This window comes from Scyliorhinus torazame, chromosome 19 (genome assembly GCF_047496885.1).
Source record: "Scyliorhinus torazame isolate Kashiwa2021f chromosome 19, sScyTor2.1, whole genome shotgun sequence".
Classification (NCBI taxonomy): Eukaryota; Metazoa; Chordata; class Chondrichthyes; order Carcharhiniformes; family Scyliorhinidae; genus Scyliorhinus; species Scyliorhinus torazame.
In genome coordinates, this window is record NC_092725.1 from 35,921,108 (window position 1) to 35,938,664 (window position 17,557).

The 17,557-nt window shown below is 47.6% G+C and overlaps 1 protein-coding gene across 1 annotated transcript in view; it reads right to left on the reverse strand.

The window, feature by feature from the left end:
- Nucleotides 1-17,557, reverse strand: part of LOC140396657 (uncharacterized) — a 178,127-nt gene that overhangs the window by 84,837 nt on the left and 75,733 nt on the right. Inside the window, exons 9-10 of the mRNA XM_072485452.1 lie at nucleotides 16,651-16,763; nucleotides 10,538-10,724 (exon numbers count right to left, since the gene is read on the reverse strand). Of these exons, the coding sequence (XP_072341553.1) occupies nucleotides 10,538-10,724; nucleotides 16,651-16,763 (300 nt within the window). The remainder of the gene's footprint in view (nucleotides 1-10,537; nucleotides 10,725-16,650; nucleotides 16,764-17,557) is intronic.

Sequence of the window (17,557 nt, forward strand, 5' to 3'; positions counted from 1 at the left end):
TTTTGGGGATTTCCAACCCCATTTACAGAAGTGCCTTTAAAGCATGTGTGCACGTTCCTGGCAAACATAAAAGTCCTGTATTCCCAACTTGGTTGGTTCCAGTGTGGAGATAGATATCCCGTCTGCTAGTTTCATGGCGCTGGGCCAAACGGTCTTTGTTCACGGCCCCTTTAAAGAGTTGTGACCCCTAGTCTGCATCGCGGAACCTTTCAAAAGTCAAATTCAAAAGATCCTCCTCAAGCCGCCAATGCCAAGCTCTGCCCTTCCACCCATACCCAAAGCCACATATGCACACATAATGAAGCTTGGCTGAGAGCTAGAAAGCCATTACGGATGGTACAGTTTTTAGCACTGCTGCCTCACAGCGCCAAGGACCCGGGTTCAATTATGGCAATGGGTGACTGTGTGTCATGATATGCAGACATGCAGATAATGATATACAGACAGGTACAGACAGGCAGCTAATGAACACAGAGAACAGGACACGATAATGATAATCATAATGATAATCGCTTATTGTCACAAGTAGGCTTCAATGAGGTTACTGTGAAACGCCCCTAGTCGCCACATTCCGCCGCCTGTTCGGGGAGGCTGGTAAATGACCAATGAGCAGGCAGGACACTAAGGGGAGGGATCTCACTATAACAGGCACGAGGCACTCGCACTCCGCCTCTTTCCACTGACCAACATCCACAGAGTGAGTCAGGGTGCATTTACTTTTTATTTTTTTAAATTTAGAGTACCCAATTATTTTTTCCAATTAAGGGGCAATTTAGTGTGGTCAATCCGCCTATCCTGCACATCTTTGGGTTGTAGGGGTGAATCCCACGCAGACACGGGGAGAATGCGCAAACTCCACACAGACAGTGACCCAGAACCCGGGTCCTCAGCGCCGTAGGCAGCAATGCTAACCACTGTGCCACTGTGCTGCCCCATGGTGTATTTACAGTATTACACCTCCAGCACGTGGCTCAGAGCTAGTCTGACTCAGTCAGATAGCGTAACCACACTTAGGTTAGCAGAGTGTATAGAACAAGGAACAGTGCAGCACAGAACAGACCCTTCGGCCCTCGATGTTGTGCCGAGCATTGTCCAAAACCAAGATCAAGCTATTCTACTCCCTGTCATTCTGGTGTGCTCCATGTGCCTATCCAATAACCGCTTGAAAGTTCCTAAAGTTTTCGACTCCACTATCACAGCAGGCAGTCCATTCCACACCCGAACCACTCTCTGAGTAAAGAACCTACCTCGGACATCCCTCCGATATCTCCCACCCTGAACCTTATAGTTATGCCCCCTTGTAACAGCTACATCCACCCGAGGAAATAGTCTCTGAATGTCCGCTCTATCTATCCCCCTCATTATCTTATAAACCTCTATTAAGTCGCCGCTCATCCGACTCTGCTCCAAAGAGAAAAGCCCTAGCTCCCTCAACCTTTCCTCATAAGGCCTATCCTGCAAACCAGGCAGCATCCTGGTAAATCTCCTTTGTACCCTTTCCAATGCTTCCACATCCTTCCTATAATGAGGTGACCAGAACTGCACACAATACTCCAAATGTGGTCTCACCAGGGTCATTTATAGTTGCAGCATAACCCCGCGGCTCTTAAACTCAAGCCCCCTGTTAATAAACGCTAACACACTATAGGCCTTCCTCACGGCTCTATCCACTTGAGTGGCAACCTTCAGAGATCTATGGACATGAACCCCAAGATCTCTCTGTTCCTCCACATTCCTCAGAACCCTGCCTTTGACCCTGTAATCTGCATTCAAATTTTTTCTACCAAAATGAATCACTTCGCACTTATCAGGGTTAAACGCCATCTGCCATTTTTCAGCCCAGCTCTGCATCCTATCAATGTCTCTTTGCAGCCTACAACAGCCCTCCACCTCATCCACTACTCCACCAATCTTGGTGTCATCAGCAAATTTACTGACCCACCCTTCAGCCCCCTCCTCCAAGTCATTGATAAAAATCACAAATAGCAGAGGACCCAGCACTGATCCCTGTGGTACACCGCTGGTAACTGGTCTCCAGTCTGAACATTTTCCATCCACCCCCACCCTCTTCTATGTGATAGCCAGTTACTAATCCAATTGGACAAGTTTCCCTCTATCCCACACCTCCTTACTTTCTTCATGGGCCGACCATGGGGAACTCATAGAGTCAAACTCATAGAGAACTGTGCTAACTGTGCTGCTGGTTCAATAAATCAGATTGAACTAACTTCAAGATCTGGAGTATCTTTTGGTTAAAGCTGCATCCATTTGCAGCCTGTGTTATCCCAGAGTACATAACACATCATGCTACCAGGAGACTGCTCAATCTAGATGGTTTACCTCAGTCTGTTCCGTGACGACCAGCGAATGTATCCCGGCACCATGGAGAAGATTCAGGCTCCTCATCAGCTCAGGACCTCCGGCAATCTCAGTGCCAACTGGCGGACATTCAAGCAAAAGTTTCTGCTGTACATCAAAGCTTCAGACCTCGTGGGTACATCTGATGCAAGGAAGATCGTGCTTCTCCTCTCAACAGCGGGTGATGAAGCCATTGAACTCTTCAACTCTTTTCACTTCACCGAAGGCCAGGACAAGACAACGTTTCAGACCATCCTGGACAAGTTCGATAGTCACTGTGAAGTGGACACCAATGAAATCTTCGAGCGCGACATATTCAAACAGCGTCTACAAGGTAAAGATGAATCTTTCAACTCCTTCTTAACCAACCTCCGCCTGCTAGCGCTGTCCTGCAACTTTGGTGATATTGCTGACTCCATGATCAGAGACCAAATCGTTTTTGGAGTTCACTCTGATCCTCTGAGAGAGCAGCGACTGAAAATCAAGCATGTAACCCTGCCAGTCACGATTGAAACATGCACAGTGCATGAGCACACCAAAAATCGCTATGCCCAGTACAAATCAACTGAAAATGAGAAACTTGCGTCCTACGAGGCAGAGAGTGTGCAGGCCATCGCCCGGATGCAGCGCCTCAGCATTGAAGACAGCCGCCATTTTGCGCGCTTTTCCTGGGGCCCCACCCATGCACGATGCAAACGGGATAATGAAGCGGCCGACAGCCGCACTGCGTATGTGCGACAATGCACGGAGCGTCAGGACGGCGACGTCATGGCGTGCTCGAACTGCGGCAATGCCCACTTAAAGAAACGCTGCCCTGCAAGAGGCAGGCGATGTTTAAACTACAGGAAGCCTGGAAATTATGCAGCCTTGTGCAGGTCTGCACCCCCTGTCAGGGCCCAGCGCTCGCAATTCCGACGACGGCACGTTCAGAGTGTGCAACAACGATTACAGGATTCTGATCCTGGCAGCACAACGGATCCAGAAGAAGAATGCCTGGAATCCGCCTACTGTGTGGGCATCATTACCAAATGTGAATATGCCACATCCAACTCATCACAAATTCAATCCATCCTCGCTGTGGATTCTGCGGACAAATGGCGTGCGGTGATGCAGGTCAACCACTGCTCCATCCAGTTTAAGCTGAACACAGGTGCTTCTGCCAACCTCCTCTCACAGACAGATTTGAAACGCATCAAGAAGCCCCCCAAGGTCCTTCCAGCAACATGCAGGCTCCTGGACTACAACGGAAATGCCATCACGGAATTGGGATCCAGCCACCTACTCATCTCCAACCAGAGCACCCATGTACGGTTACATTTTGAAATTGTCAAGCCTGACAGGGGATCGCTACTTGGCACGCATGCCTGCAAGCAGCTGAACCTTGTGCAGCGGGTTTACACAACGACAACCTCCAATGTGGATCTTCAGGCCTGCATTGACAACATCCTTGCTCAGTATCTGGATATGTTCGACGGGATGGGCACGCTGCCATATCGATACAAGATTCTGCTACGACCTGATGCCAAGCCAGTGGTCCACACACCACGCAGGGTCCTGGCTCCGCTGAGGGAGCGCCTGAAGGCACAGCTCAAGGATCTTCAGCAACAGGGCATCATTTCCAAGGTAACCGAACCGACTGACTGGGTCAGCTCGATGATATGTGTTAGAAAGCCTTCGGGAGACCTGCAAATCTGCATTGATCCCAAGGATCTCAATAAGAATATAATGCGTGAACACTACCCGATCCCGAAGCGGGAGGAACTCACCAGTGAGATGGCACACGCACATTTTTTCACCAAGTTAGATGCGTCACATGGATTTTGGCAAATCCAGCTGGATGAGTCCAGCAGAAGGCTCTGTACCTTCAATACACTGTTTGGCAGATACTGCTATAATCACATGCCGTTTGGCATTGTCTCGGCATCGGAGATCTTCCATCGCATCATGGAGCAGATGATGGAGGGCATTGAAGGGGTTCATGTGTACGTGGACGACATCATCATATGGTCCACGACCTCTGAAGAGCATGTTTCACGTTTCCAGCCGGTATTCCGCCATGTCCATGCCAATGGCCTGAAGCTGAACAGGTCCAAATGTTGCTTTGGCATGTCGACACTCAAGTTCCTAGGTGACCAGATCTCTCAGCAGGGTGTGCCCCGGACACAGGCAAGGTCAAGGCCATCAAAGCCATGAAGGTGGTGTTGCGCTTCCTGGGCATGGTCAATTTTCTGGGCAAGTTCATCCCAAACCTAGCCTCACACACCACGGCCCTACGAAACCTAGTAAGAAAGACCACTGCCTTTGAGTGGAAGGCAGCACAACAGGCAAAGTGGTTGGAGCTGAAAGCCAAGCTCACCACTGCACCCGTCTTGACATTTTTCGACCCAGACAGGGAGACGAAGATGCGAGCCAGGATGGCATCAGTGCGGTGCTGCTTCAACGCGATGACACTTAATCCTGGGCACGGTAGCCTATGCATCGAGGGCCATGCAGCCCACCGAAACAAGGTATGCGCAAATAGAGAAGGAATGCCTGGGTCTTCTCACTGGCATTCTCAAGTTTCACGACTATGTCTCCGGCCTGCCGGCATTCACAGTCGAGACGGATCATAGGCCTCTGCTCCACATTATCCACAAGGACCTGAACGACATGATGCCTCCGTTGCAGCGCATCCTCCTCAAACTCAGAAGGTACGATTTTGACTTAGTGTACACGCATGGCAAGAAGCTCATCATCGCTGATGCATTGTCCCGCTCCATCACATTGCCTAGTGAACCGCTGGAAATCATCTGGTAGATTGAATCACAGGTGCAGCTGTGTGCTAGCACCCTCCCAGCATCTGATGAGAAGGTGGTTCGTATCTGCGAGGAGACAGCCAAAGACCCCCTCTACAAAATTATGAGGGGCATAGACAGAATGGATAATCAGAAGCTTTTCCCCAGGGTAGAGGGGTCAATTACTAGGGGGCATAGGTTTAAAGTGCGAGGGGCAAAGTTTAGAGGAGATGTACGAGGCAAGTTTTTTACACAGAGGGTTGTGGGTGCCTGGAACTCGCTGCCGGAGGAGGTGGTGGAAGCAGGGACGATAGTGATGTTTAAAGGGCATCTTGACAAATACATGAATATGATGGGAATAGAGGGATACGGACCCAGGAAGTGTAGAAGATTTTAGTTTAGACTGGCAGCATGGTCGGCACTGGCTTGGAGGGCCGAAAGGCCTGTTACTGTGCTGTACTTTTCTTTGTTCTTCGTTTTTTTCTTGCAGTATGTCATGCACCACCTCGCCAATGGCTGGCAGAAAGGGCTGTGTCCTCAATTTTACAATGTAAAGGACGGCCTGACGGTGATTGATAGTATCCTCCTCAAGCTGGACCGGATTGTCATTCCACTCAGTCTCCAGAGCTTGGTGCTCTGCCAGATCCATGAGGGACACCTGAGAAGTGCAGATGCAGAGCCACGCAGGCTGTCTACTGGCCCGGTATTAGCCAGGTCATCTCGAACATGGTCCTCAACTGTCAACGCTTCCAGCCAGCGCAGAGCAAGGAGATGCTCCAGCAGTATGAAATCGAGACCTCCCCGTGGTCCAAGGTTAGCATCGACCTCTTTCGCGCGAATGGGCGTGACTACATGGTGATTATTGACTATTTCTCCAATTACCCTGAAGTTGTGAAGCTCTCAGACCTCACATCTCGGACCGTCATCAAGGCCTGTAAGGAGACGTTCTCCAGGCATGGTATCCCACTCACTGTCATGAGTGACAATGGCCCACGCTTCAACAGCCACGAGTGGTCTATGTTTGCCAAGTCATACCATTTAAAACAGGTCACTTCCAGCCCACACTATCCACAGTCCAATGGGAAGGTTGAAAAAGGGGTGCACATTGTGAAACTGCTCATCTGCAAGGCCGCGGATTCTGCTTCTGACATCTACCTCGCACTGCTTCCGTACAGGGTGACCTCACTGTCCACTGGTATTTCGCCGGCTCAACTCCTGATGAACAGGGACCTGCGGACGGCACTTCCAGCCATAGTACTTGTGCAACCTGGATCACTTCCCGGTACTGCAGAAGGTGCAGCAGCTCCAAAACCAGCAAAAGCAGGGCTATGATGCTCATGCCACCGATTTGCCCGTATTATCCCCGGCAGACACTGTCAGGATCAAGATACCGGATGGTGGCTAGTCTGCTCCAGTTGTCGTTCGACAGGCTGCGCCTCGCTCGTATTTTGTACGTATGGATGATGGTTCTGCTGTGCGACGAAACAGACGGGCACTGCACAAAGTTGCCTGCCCGCAACCGCTTTCTTCTCCGTTTCATACTGCTGGAGCATCTCCTTGCTCTGCGCTGTCTGGAAGCGTTGACAGGTTTCCGTCCATTGTTTTGTCACCTCCTGATACCTTGAACTACGAGGCCACCAGTCAGGCTTCCATCCCGCCTGTCAAGGTGCCGTCGTCCCCACCACCATCTCTCTGGCAGTCGATAAGGATCCGACACAAGCCCCAGAGACTGAACTTATGAACATTTGTTTTGTTTGCTATGTTCTGTTTTCTCACATTAGACAGATGTGTTCACATGTACATATGTTCACATATGCCACCGCTTGTAAATATGTTAATATACGCCACCACATGTAAGTACGTTCCCATGTGCCAACAAAACATTTTTTAAAAGGGGAGATGTCATGATATGCAGACATGCAGATAATGATATGCAGACAGGCACAGACAGGCAGCTAATGAACACAGAGAACAGGACATGACCAATGAGCAGGCAGGATACTCAGAGGTGGTATCTCATTATAAAAGGCATGAGGCACTCACACTCCGCCTCTTTCCACTGATGAACATCTGCAGAGTGAGTCAGGGATGAACATCTGCAGAGTGAGTCAGGGTGTATGTACAGTATCACGCCTCCAGCACGTGGCTAAGACCTAGTCTGGTTCAGTCAGACAGAGTAGCCACACGTAGGTTAGCAGAGAGTCGAACTCATAGAGGACTGTGCTAACTGTGCTACTGGTTCAATAAATCAGATTGAACTAACTTCAAGGTCTGGAGTATCTTTTGGTTAAAGCTGCATCCAGTTGCAGCTTGTGTTATCCCAGAGTACACAACACATCAGTGTGGAGTTTGCATGTTCTCCCCATGTTGGCGTGGATTTTGTCCATATACCCAGGTTTTCTCCCACAGTCCAAAGATGTACAGGTTAGTTGGATTGGCCATGATAAATTGCCACTTAGTGTCCAGGAATGTGCAAGTTAGATTATGGGGTGACGGGGATAGAGAGGGGTGGCAAGGGAGTGGATATAGGTACAGTGCTCATACGAAGGGCCGGTGCAGAATTGATGGGCAAAATGCAGGGATTCTATGTCTGTGTATGTATGCTTTTTGAAACACTTGTATCCCAGAGAAAGCATTGCTTCATTGCCAGTCCATGCCCTCTGATCTCTGCCACCAATTTCACATGATGTGGAGATGCCGGCGTTGGACTGGAGTGAGCGCAGTAAGAAGTCTTACAAAACCAGGTTAAAGTCCAACAGGTTTGTTTCAAATCACTAGCTTTCGGAGCACTGCTCCATCCTCAGTGAATAAAGAGGTAGGTTCCAGAAACATATATAGAGACAAAGTCAAAGATGCAAGACGATACTTTGAATACAAGTCTTTGCAGGTAATTAAGTCTACAGGTCCAGATGGAGAAACTGGAGAGAGGGATAATCACAGGTTAAAGAGGTGTGAATTGTCTCAAGCCAGGAGAGTTTGTAGGATTTTGCAAGCCCAAGCCAGATGGTGGGGGGTGAATGTAATGCAACATGAATCCAAGGTCCCGGTTGAAGCTGTATAAAGGGGTCTTTTTCAGGATGGAAGCCAGTGACTAGTGCTGTGCCTCAGGGGTCAGTGCTGGGACAACAACTTTTCACAATATACACTAGTGATCTGGAAGAAGGAACTGAAGACACGGTTGTTAAGTTTGCAGATGATACAAAGATCTGTAGCGGGAGAGGTAGTATTGAGGTAGCAGGTGGGCTGCAAAGGACTTGGACAGGCTAGGAGAGTGGGCAAAGAATTGGCAGATGGAATACAATGTGGAAAGATGTGAGGTTATGCGCTTTGGAAGGAGAAATGGAGGAATAGACTATTTTCTAAATGGGGAGATGCTTATGAAATCAGAAGCACAAAGGGACTTGGGAGTATTTGTTCACGATTCTCTTAATGTTAACGTGTAGGTTCAGTCGTCAGTTAGGAAGGTAAATGCAATGCTAGCATTCATGTCAAGAGGGCTAGAATACATGACCAGGGATGTACTTCTGAGGCTATGTAAGGCTCTGGTCAGACCCCATTTGTCGTATTGTGAGCAGTTTTGGGCCCTGTATCTAAGGATGGTATGCTGGCCTTGGAAAGGGTCCAGAGGAGGTTCACAAGAATGATCCCTGGAATGAAGAGCTTGTCGTATGAGGAACAGTTGAGGACTTTGGGTCTGTACTCGTTGGGAGTTTAGAAGGATGAGGAGGGATCTTATTGAAACTTACATGATACTGTGAGGCCTGGATAGAGTGGACGTGGAGAGGATTTTCCCACTGTAGGAAAAACTAGAAGCAGAGGACACAATCTCAGACTAAAGGGACGATCTTTTAAAACAGAGAAGAGGAGGAATTTCTTCAGCCTGAGGATGGTGAATCTGTGGAACTCTTTGCCGCAGAAGGCTGTGGAGGCCAAATCACTGAGTATCTTTAAGACTTGATCAATAAGGGGATCAGGGGTTCTGGGGTGAAGGTAGGAGAATGAGGATGAGAAAAATATCAGCCAAGATTAAATGGCGGAGCAGGATCGATGGGCCGAGTGGCCTAATTCTGCTCCTATGTCTTATGGTCTTATGGTATGAGAGGCCATCCTCCACCATAATCATTCTGGAAATTACTATTGACCATTCAATAAATTGGTACAGCCATATAAATGCTGTGGTTTTCAGAGCGGGTCAGAGGCCGGGTATCCTGTGCAAGCGATTCACCTCCTGACTCCACAAAGCCTTTTGACAAGCTATGATACCCAAGTCAGGAGTATGATGAAATACTCTCCACTTTCCTCAATGAGTGCAGCTCCAGCTGGGAGGGCCACTGCCAGGGTGCCAGGCTGGCGTCACAAAGCTGGAATTCTTTGCAAGACAGGACTCGGATCTGGGGCTGCCTGAGGCTTGGGAGGGGAGGAAAACCCTCTTATCAGTGAGTTGGTGCTTGGGGGAGGTTTGGGGGTCACGTCGGGGGCTGAGAGATTGGGATACCATTTACAAATGGTGTCCCAATCTCTCCCTGCACTCAGGAGTTCCGGCAAGCTAAGCTCCTCAGTGCAGAAAACAGGACTAAGTCTGTCCTCAGCTATGCGTTCCCTGCTGAGGCCCCTGATCTACCCGAACAGTTGTTCAGTAGGCTGGTGTTTCTTGCCGCCCCGAGCTCCGGTTAATACCCAACCAATCGCACTATGGGACTCTGTTCCTATTCGGGTAGATCGCGTCCGTCCTCAGTGAAAGCTCAGGAACCTCCTCCCTCACCAGGAACACTAGGATAGGAAAAGGAATGTGAAAACATCCTGGTAGGTCGATGACAGTTAATTATTTCTGTTTTATACATGTTGTTGGATTAACTGGAATTGGGGTAGATGTTAATATTTGTATTGATGTGATGATGATAATAATCAGGATGGAGAGATATGGAACTGTTACGATACAGGGGAACCATAATGTGGAGATGCCGGTGTTGGACTGGGGTGAGCACAGTAAGAAGTCTTACAACACCAGGTTAAAGTCCAACAGGTTTGTTTCAATGTCACTAGCTTTCGGAGCGCTGCTCCTTCCTCAGGTGAATGAAGAGGTCTTCATTCACCTGAGGAAGGAGCAGCGCTCCGAAAGCTACTGACATCAAAACAAACCTATTGGACTTTAACCTGGTATTGTAAGACTTCTTATGATACAGGGGAAGACAGGAACTGTTCAGGTAAAGCGTTCTTAGATAAGTTCAAATATCACTCTATCCCACTCTGAGTTGGCATCTTTTGTGGAATGATTCCATATTATTTCACATCCCCTACATATGTAAATCAAGTAACTCTTCAGTGAGTTGCTTCAATCTGACATCATTCACCCCGAGTGTGGCAATTCTCAATGCTCCATTTCTCTACTGGCAGCTCCCACATACCTTGAAGGAGTAGTTTTGCACAATGGACACAAGGATGCCTCGACAAGTATACCACATTTCCTTGTAAACATTTGGGAAAGCTGAGCAGTACTTGCTGTACAGCATGCAGGCCATTTCTGGAGCAGTCTATCACAAGTATCTGATTGGTCCCATCTCCAGCAAAGATTGTAATCCCGGTTTTGGAAAACTGAAATAAAAAAGACAATTTATCACTTTACTGCTCCGGGATATTTTGCACAGTTGTTCAACACCTAATCCAGAACTGTTTTATGGGACACGTAGATTCTAACCTCATGTGATACCTGTGTGGGGAGTGTTTGAAAAGGACAGTGTAGAGGGAGCTTTACTCTGCATCTAACCCCGTGTATATCCTGTCCTGGGAGTGTTTGTTGGTGACAGGGGAGCTTTACTCTGTATTGAACCTGTGCTGTACCTGTCCTGGGAGTGTTTGATGGGACAGTGTAGAGGGAGCTTTACTCTGTACCTATCCCTGTGCTGTATCTGCCCTTTGAGCGTTGATGGGGACAGTGTAGAGGAAGCTTTACTCTGTACCTTACCCCGTGCCGTATCTGCCCTGTGAGTGTTTGATGGAGACAGTGTAGAGGGAGCTTTTTTCTGTACCTAACCCCTTGCTTGTACCTGTCCTCGGGAGTGTTTGATGGGGACAGTGTAGAGGGAGATTTATCTGTATCTAACCCCGTGCTGTACCTGTCCTGGGAGTGTTTGATGGGGACAGTGTAGAGAGAGCTTTACACGGTTTCGTGAAGGGTAGGTCGTGCCTCACAAACCTTATTGAGTTCTTTGAGAAGGTGACCAAACAGGTGGATGAGGGTAAAGCAATTGATGTGGTGTATATGGATTTCAGTAAAGCGTTTGATAAGCTTCCCCACGGTAGGCTACTGCAGAAAATACGGAAGCATGGGATTCAGGGAGATTTAGCAGTTTGGATCAGAAATTGGCTCGCTGGAAGAAGACAAAGGGTGGTGGTTGATGGGAAGTGTTCAGACTGGAGTCCAGTTACTAGTGGTGTACCACAAGGATCTGTTTTGGGGCCATTGCTGTTTGTCATTTTTATAAATGACCTGGAGGAGGGCGTAGAAGGATGGGTGAGTAAATTTGCAGATGACACTAAAGTCGGTGGAGTTGTGGAGAGTGCGGAAGGATGTTACAAGTTACAGAGAGACATAGATAAGCTGCAGCGCTGGGCTGAGAGGTGGCAAATGGAGTTTAATGCAGAAAAGTGTGAGGTGATTCATTTTGGAAGGAATAACAGGAAGACAGAGTACTGGGCTAATGGTAAGATTCTTGGCAGTGTCCATGTGCACAGATCCCTGAAAGTCGCCACTTAGGTTGAGAGAGTTGTTAAGAAGGCGTAGGGTGTGTTAGCTTTTATTGGTAGAGGGATTGAGTTTAGGAGCCATGAGGTCATGTTGCACTGTACAAAACTCTAGTGCGGCCGCATTTGGAGTATTGCGTGCAATTCTGGTCACCGCATTATAGGAAGGATGTGGAAGCATTGGAAAGGGTGCAGAGGAGATTTACCAGAATGTTGCCTGGTATGGAGGGAAGATCTTATGAGGAAAGGCTGAGGGACTTGAGGCTGTTTTCGTTAGATAGAAGTAGGTTAAGAGGTGACTTATTGAGACATACAAGATGATCAGAGGATTGGATAGGGTGGACAGTGAGAGCCTTTTTCCTCAGATGGTGATGTCTAGCATGAGGTGACATTGCTTTAAATTGCGGGGAGATAGATATAAGACAGACGTCAGAGGTAAGTTCTTTACTCAGAGAGTAGTAAGGGTGTGGAATACCCTGCCTGCAACAGTCGTGGACTCGCCAACACTAAGGGTATTCAAATGGTCATTGGATGGACATATGGACGATAAGGGAATAGTGTAAATGGGCTTTAGAGTGGTTTCACAGGTCGGCGCAACATCGAGGGCCGAAGGGCCTGTACTGTGATGTTGTATGTATGTATGTATGTATGTCTGTACACTGTATCTAACCCAGTGCTGTAGCTGTCCTGGGAGTGTTTGATGGGGACAGTGTAGAGGGAGATTTACACTGTATCTAACTTTGTGCTGTACCTGCCCTTTGAGTGTTTGATGGGGACAGTGTAGAGGGAACTTTACACTGTTTCTAACTCCGTGCTGCACCACTCCTGGGAATAATATAAGTTCCTGGGGGGCCTGACAGGATAGATGATGACATGTTTTCACTGGTGGGAGAGTCTTGAATAAAAGAACATGGCTACAAGTTAAAGGGCCGGTCATTTAAACCTGAGGTGCATAGAAATGTCTTCCTGTCGAGTGTGAATCTCTGGAATTCTCTGCCACGGAGGGTGGTGGAGGCTGGATCATTAGAAGTATTTAAAGTGGAGCTGGATAAATATTTGATAGATTGAGGAATAGAGGGATATGGGGAAATGACACAGGAAAGGAGTTGAGGCTGGCATGATTGCATTAAATGGCTGGGCATGCTTGAAGGAATAGAATCATGGAATTTACAGTGCTGAAGGAGGTTATTCTCCCATCGAGCCTGCATCAGCCCTTGGAAAGAGCACCCTACCCAAACCTCCACCCTATCCCCGTAACCAAGTAACCCTACTTAACCTTTTTTGGACACTAAGGGCAATTTAGATTGGCCAATCCACCTAACCCGCACATCTTTAGACTATGGGCGGAAATGGGACGACCCGGAGGAAACCCACGCACACACGGGTAGAACGTGCAGAATCCTCACAGACAGTGACCCAAGCCGGGAATCGAACCTGGCACCCTGGAGCTGTGAAGCAACTGTGCTAACCACTAGGCTACTGTGGTGGCATATTCCTGCTTCTATTTCTTGTTTACTTGTGTTCTGACTCAAAGACTTCTATTTTCTGATCTACTGAACTGAGAAACAGCCATAATCTGAGTGGAAAGATGGGACTATACCTGCCTTTGGGTGGTCTTCATCTGTATTTTGCTGATGGAGACAGGACCAACATGTGAAGAACTTGTCGTATGAGGAACATTTGAGGACTCTGGGTCTGTACTCGTTGCAGTTTAGAAGGATGAGGGGGGATCTTATTGAAACGTACAAGATACTGTGAGGCCTGGATAGAATGGACGTGGAGAGGATGTTTCCACTTGTAGGAAAAACTAGAACCAGAGGGTACCATCTCAGACTAAAGGGACGATCCTTTAAAACTGATATGAAGAGGAATTTCTTCAGCCAGAGGGTGGTGAACCTGTGGAACTCTTTGCCGCTGTTGAAGGCTGTTGAGGCCAATTCACTGAGTCTTTCAGACAGAGATCGATAGGTTCTTGATTAATAAGGGGATCAGGGGTTATGGGGAGAAGACAGGAGAATGGGGATGAGACAATATCAGCCATGACTGAATGGCGGAGCAGACTCGATGGGCCAAGTGGCCTAATTCTGCTCCTATGTCTTATGGTCTTATGGTGACACACTCACCAAAAACTTGTATGTGTTAATATGTCAGTAGAAGGGTATAGAACAGAGTTCATATCATTTGTAGCCTACGTCCAGCGTGCCTAAGAGGTGATGAGGAGATTTCATGTTTAAAGGTTGTTTTTAGCAACACAATTGCTTTATTGAAACTGGCAAATCGCACCTTTGGCATCTTCAAAAATATTTTTCCAGTTTTACACTGAAATCACTCATGTTGCTATCAGTTACTTTTGTTTCCCTTCCCTCACCTCAGCTGGGCCATAAATAGTATGACCACCTGTCAACAATATTCACAGAAGCACAGAATAATACAATGCAGAAGAGGCCCTTCAGCCCATCGAGTCTGCACTGACCCATGAAAAGCACCTGACCTGCCCACCTAATCCCATTTGCCAACACTTACCCCACAGCCTTGAATGTTATGATGTGTCCAGTTACTTTTTAAAGGATGTGAGGCAACCCGCCTCTCCCACACTCCCAGGCAGTGCATTCCTGACCATAACCATACTCGGTAAAAAAGCTTTTCCTCAAATCCTCCATAAACCTCCTACCCTGACCTTGAACTTGTGTCCCCTCATAACTGACCCTTAAAATAAGGGGAACAGCTGCTCCCTATTCTCCCTGTCCATGCCCCTCATAATCTTGTACATCTTTATCAGGTCACCCCTCAATCTTCTCTGCTCCAGCAAAACCAACCCAAGCCGATCCAACCTCTCTTCATAACTGAAATGTTCCATCACAGGCAGCATCCTGGTGAATCACTGCTGCACCCCCTCCAGTGCAATCACATACTTCCTTGTGGTGGCCAGAACTGCACACAGTACTCCAGCTGTGGCTCACCAAAGTTCTCCACAACCCCAACGTGACCTTCCTGCTTTTGTAATCTCTGCCTCGATTGATAAAGGCAATATGCCTTGTTCACCACCCTGTTAACCTGCCCTTCTGCCTTCAGAGATCTATGGACAAACACGCCAAGATTTCTTTGTTCCTCAGAACTTCCCCGTGTCAGGCCATTCATTGAATACTTCCTTGCCACATTACTCCTTCCAAAGTGTATCACCTTACACTTTTCAGGGTGAAATTCCATCTGCCACTTTTCTGCCCATTTGACCATCCTGTCTATATCTTCCTTAAACCCAAGTCACTCAACCTCACTGTTAACCACTCGGCCAATCTTTGTGTCATCCACAAACTTTCTGATCCTATGTAATCTATGTCTTTTATATAAATGTCAAACAATAGGGGTCCCAGCACAGATCCCTGTGGTACGCCACTGGACACTGGCTTCCAGTCACTAAAGCAGCGGTTCGTCATCACCCTCCATCTCCGACAGCTAAACCAATTTTGAATCCAGTTACCTTGTATCCCATGTACATTTGACTATTTTATAAGTCTCCGATGTGGGACCTTGCCAAAGGCTTTGCTGAAATCCATGAAAACTATATCAACTGCACCACCCTCATCTACACACCTGGTCATATGCTCAAAAAAATTCAATCAAATTTGTTGGGCATGACTCCCTCTGACAAAGCCATGCTGACTATTCCTGATCAAACCTTGCCTCTCAAAGTGGAGATGGATTATCTCCTTCAGAATTTTCTCCAATAGCTTCCCTACACTGACACGAGACTCACTAGTCTGTAGTTCCCTTGCTTATCTCTACAACCTTTCTTAAATGGTGGAAGCACATTAGCTGTTCTCCAGTCTTCTGGCGAATCCTCCATGGTCAGAGAGGAATTAAAAATCTGGGTCAGAGCCCCTGCCATCTCCTTCCTCGTTTCCCAAAGCATCCTGGGACTCAATTCATCCAGACCTGGATGTTTGTCCACTTTTAAGCCCACCAACATCTCCAAAATCTTGTCACTCCCTATGACAATTTGCTCAATTACCTCACAGTCTCTCTCCCTGAGTTCCATATCTACCTCCACATTCTGTTGGGTGAAGACAGATGTTAAGTAGTCGTTCTACACTCTACCAATGTCCTCTGGCTTCATTCACAGATTTCCCTATTGGTCCGTAATGGGCCTTACTCTTTCCCTGGTAGCCTCTTCCCATTGATATACTTACAGAATATCTTGGGAATTTTCCTACTTTTACCAGCCAGAGCTTTCTCATATGCCCTCTTTGCTCTCCGAACTGCTTTCTTAAGCTCCATCCTGCACTTTCTGTACTCCACAAATGCCTCTGTTGATTTTCTCCCCTTGTGCTTGCTAAAGGGCTCTCTTTTTCTTCTCATCGTACCCTGAATGTCTCTGGTCATCCATGGTTCTCTGGGCTTGTTACTCCTTCCTATTACCCGAGAGGGAACAAGTTGGGCTGTGCCCTCCCCATTTCCTTTCTGTATACCCCCCCAGAACTTGAGTTCAAATTTCTCCATCTGCCATGATGGGATTTGAACCTGGGTCCCCAGAGCATTCACCTGGGTCTCTGGATTACTGGTCCAGTAACAATACCCCTGCACCACCACCTTCCCAATATTCAGAAATGAAAATAGAAAATGCTGGAAAAACTCAGCAAGTCTGGCATCATCTGTGGAAAGAAACATAGAATTAATATTTTGAATCTAATAAGACTCTTTAGAACATCTTGCCAGTCAAGATTCAAACTCTGCCTTAAAAAATACTCAATGCCTCTGCCTCCACCTATGAAATACTCACTTTAATTTTACCTTTCTCTTTTGGTTGCACACACAATGGTGATTCTTCCATTTGCAAAGCGAGGTACATTAGCAGATCATCCTTGTTCGGTAGGCGTACAGGACCAACTGAGACTGGTCAAGTAAAAACAACATAAGATTCAAGATTTTAAAAATCACATTTAACTGTATAACTTTCCAGAATGATCACTATGATTCGAAATCAGAGACAGTTTGGATGAATTCTTGGAACAAGATTGCCAAACAATCTCAAGTCGAGGAAAAATAGCAGATATGGAGTGGAATTCTCCGTCTCCGAGACACTCAAAATGCGTTCCCCAATGGGGTGAAGAATCGGTTGCTGGGGTAAAATCGGGATTGGTGCGGGACGCCGACCCAAATGCCACGCTCCGACCCCACATTGATGGCGTGAATGGGTTCCATGCCACACGCCAGCAGGAGCATGGAGATAAATGCAAATGGGGCACATTGACCCATTTGCACCTATTGTAGCCACCTGAGTTGGCCACTTCCCGACTTAAAATGGAGAACTGCAAAGGCTGAAGGGAAATTCAGCCAACACAGGCAAAGACTAGCAAATACAGAAATCATGTGCATTGAAACCTGTAAGGAACCAGACAGCACTGAAACCAGCAGCCATCTGCATAGTAATGCAGCAGCCATCTGCATAGTAATGAGCGATTCCAAGGCACAATTGCAACAGTTAAGGTGAATAAAGCCAAGCCAGACTCCTCGGCGCCAGCAGGAGGTAAGACAAAGGGAGGCCAACGGACCTTTAGGGACCGCCCAACGATCAAGGAACGACCCCAGTATTGGAGAAATCGATCCAAGTGATCGGAAAGTAGTCCAATCACTTGGAGCCAGGTACGGGGTCCGCCCCAAAGGGTGGGAAGCCCCTGGGGACTATA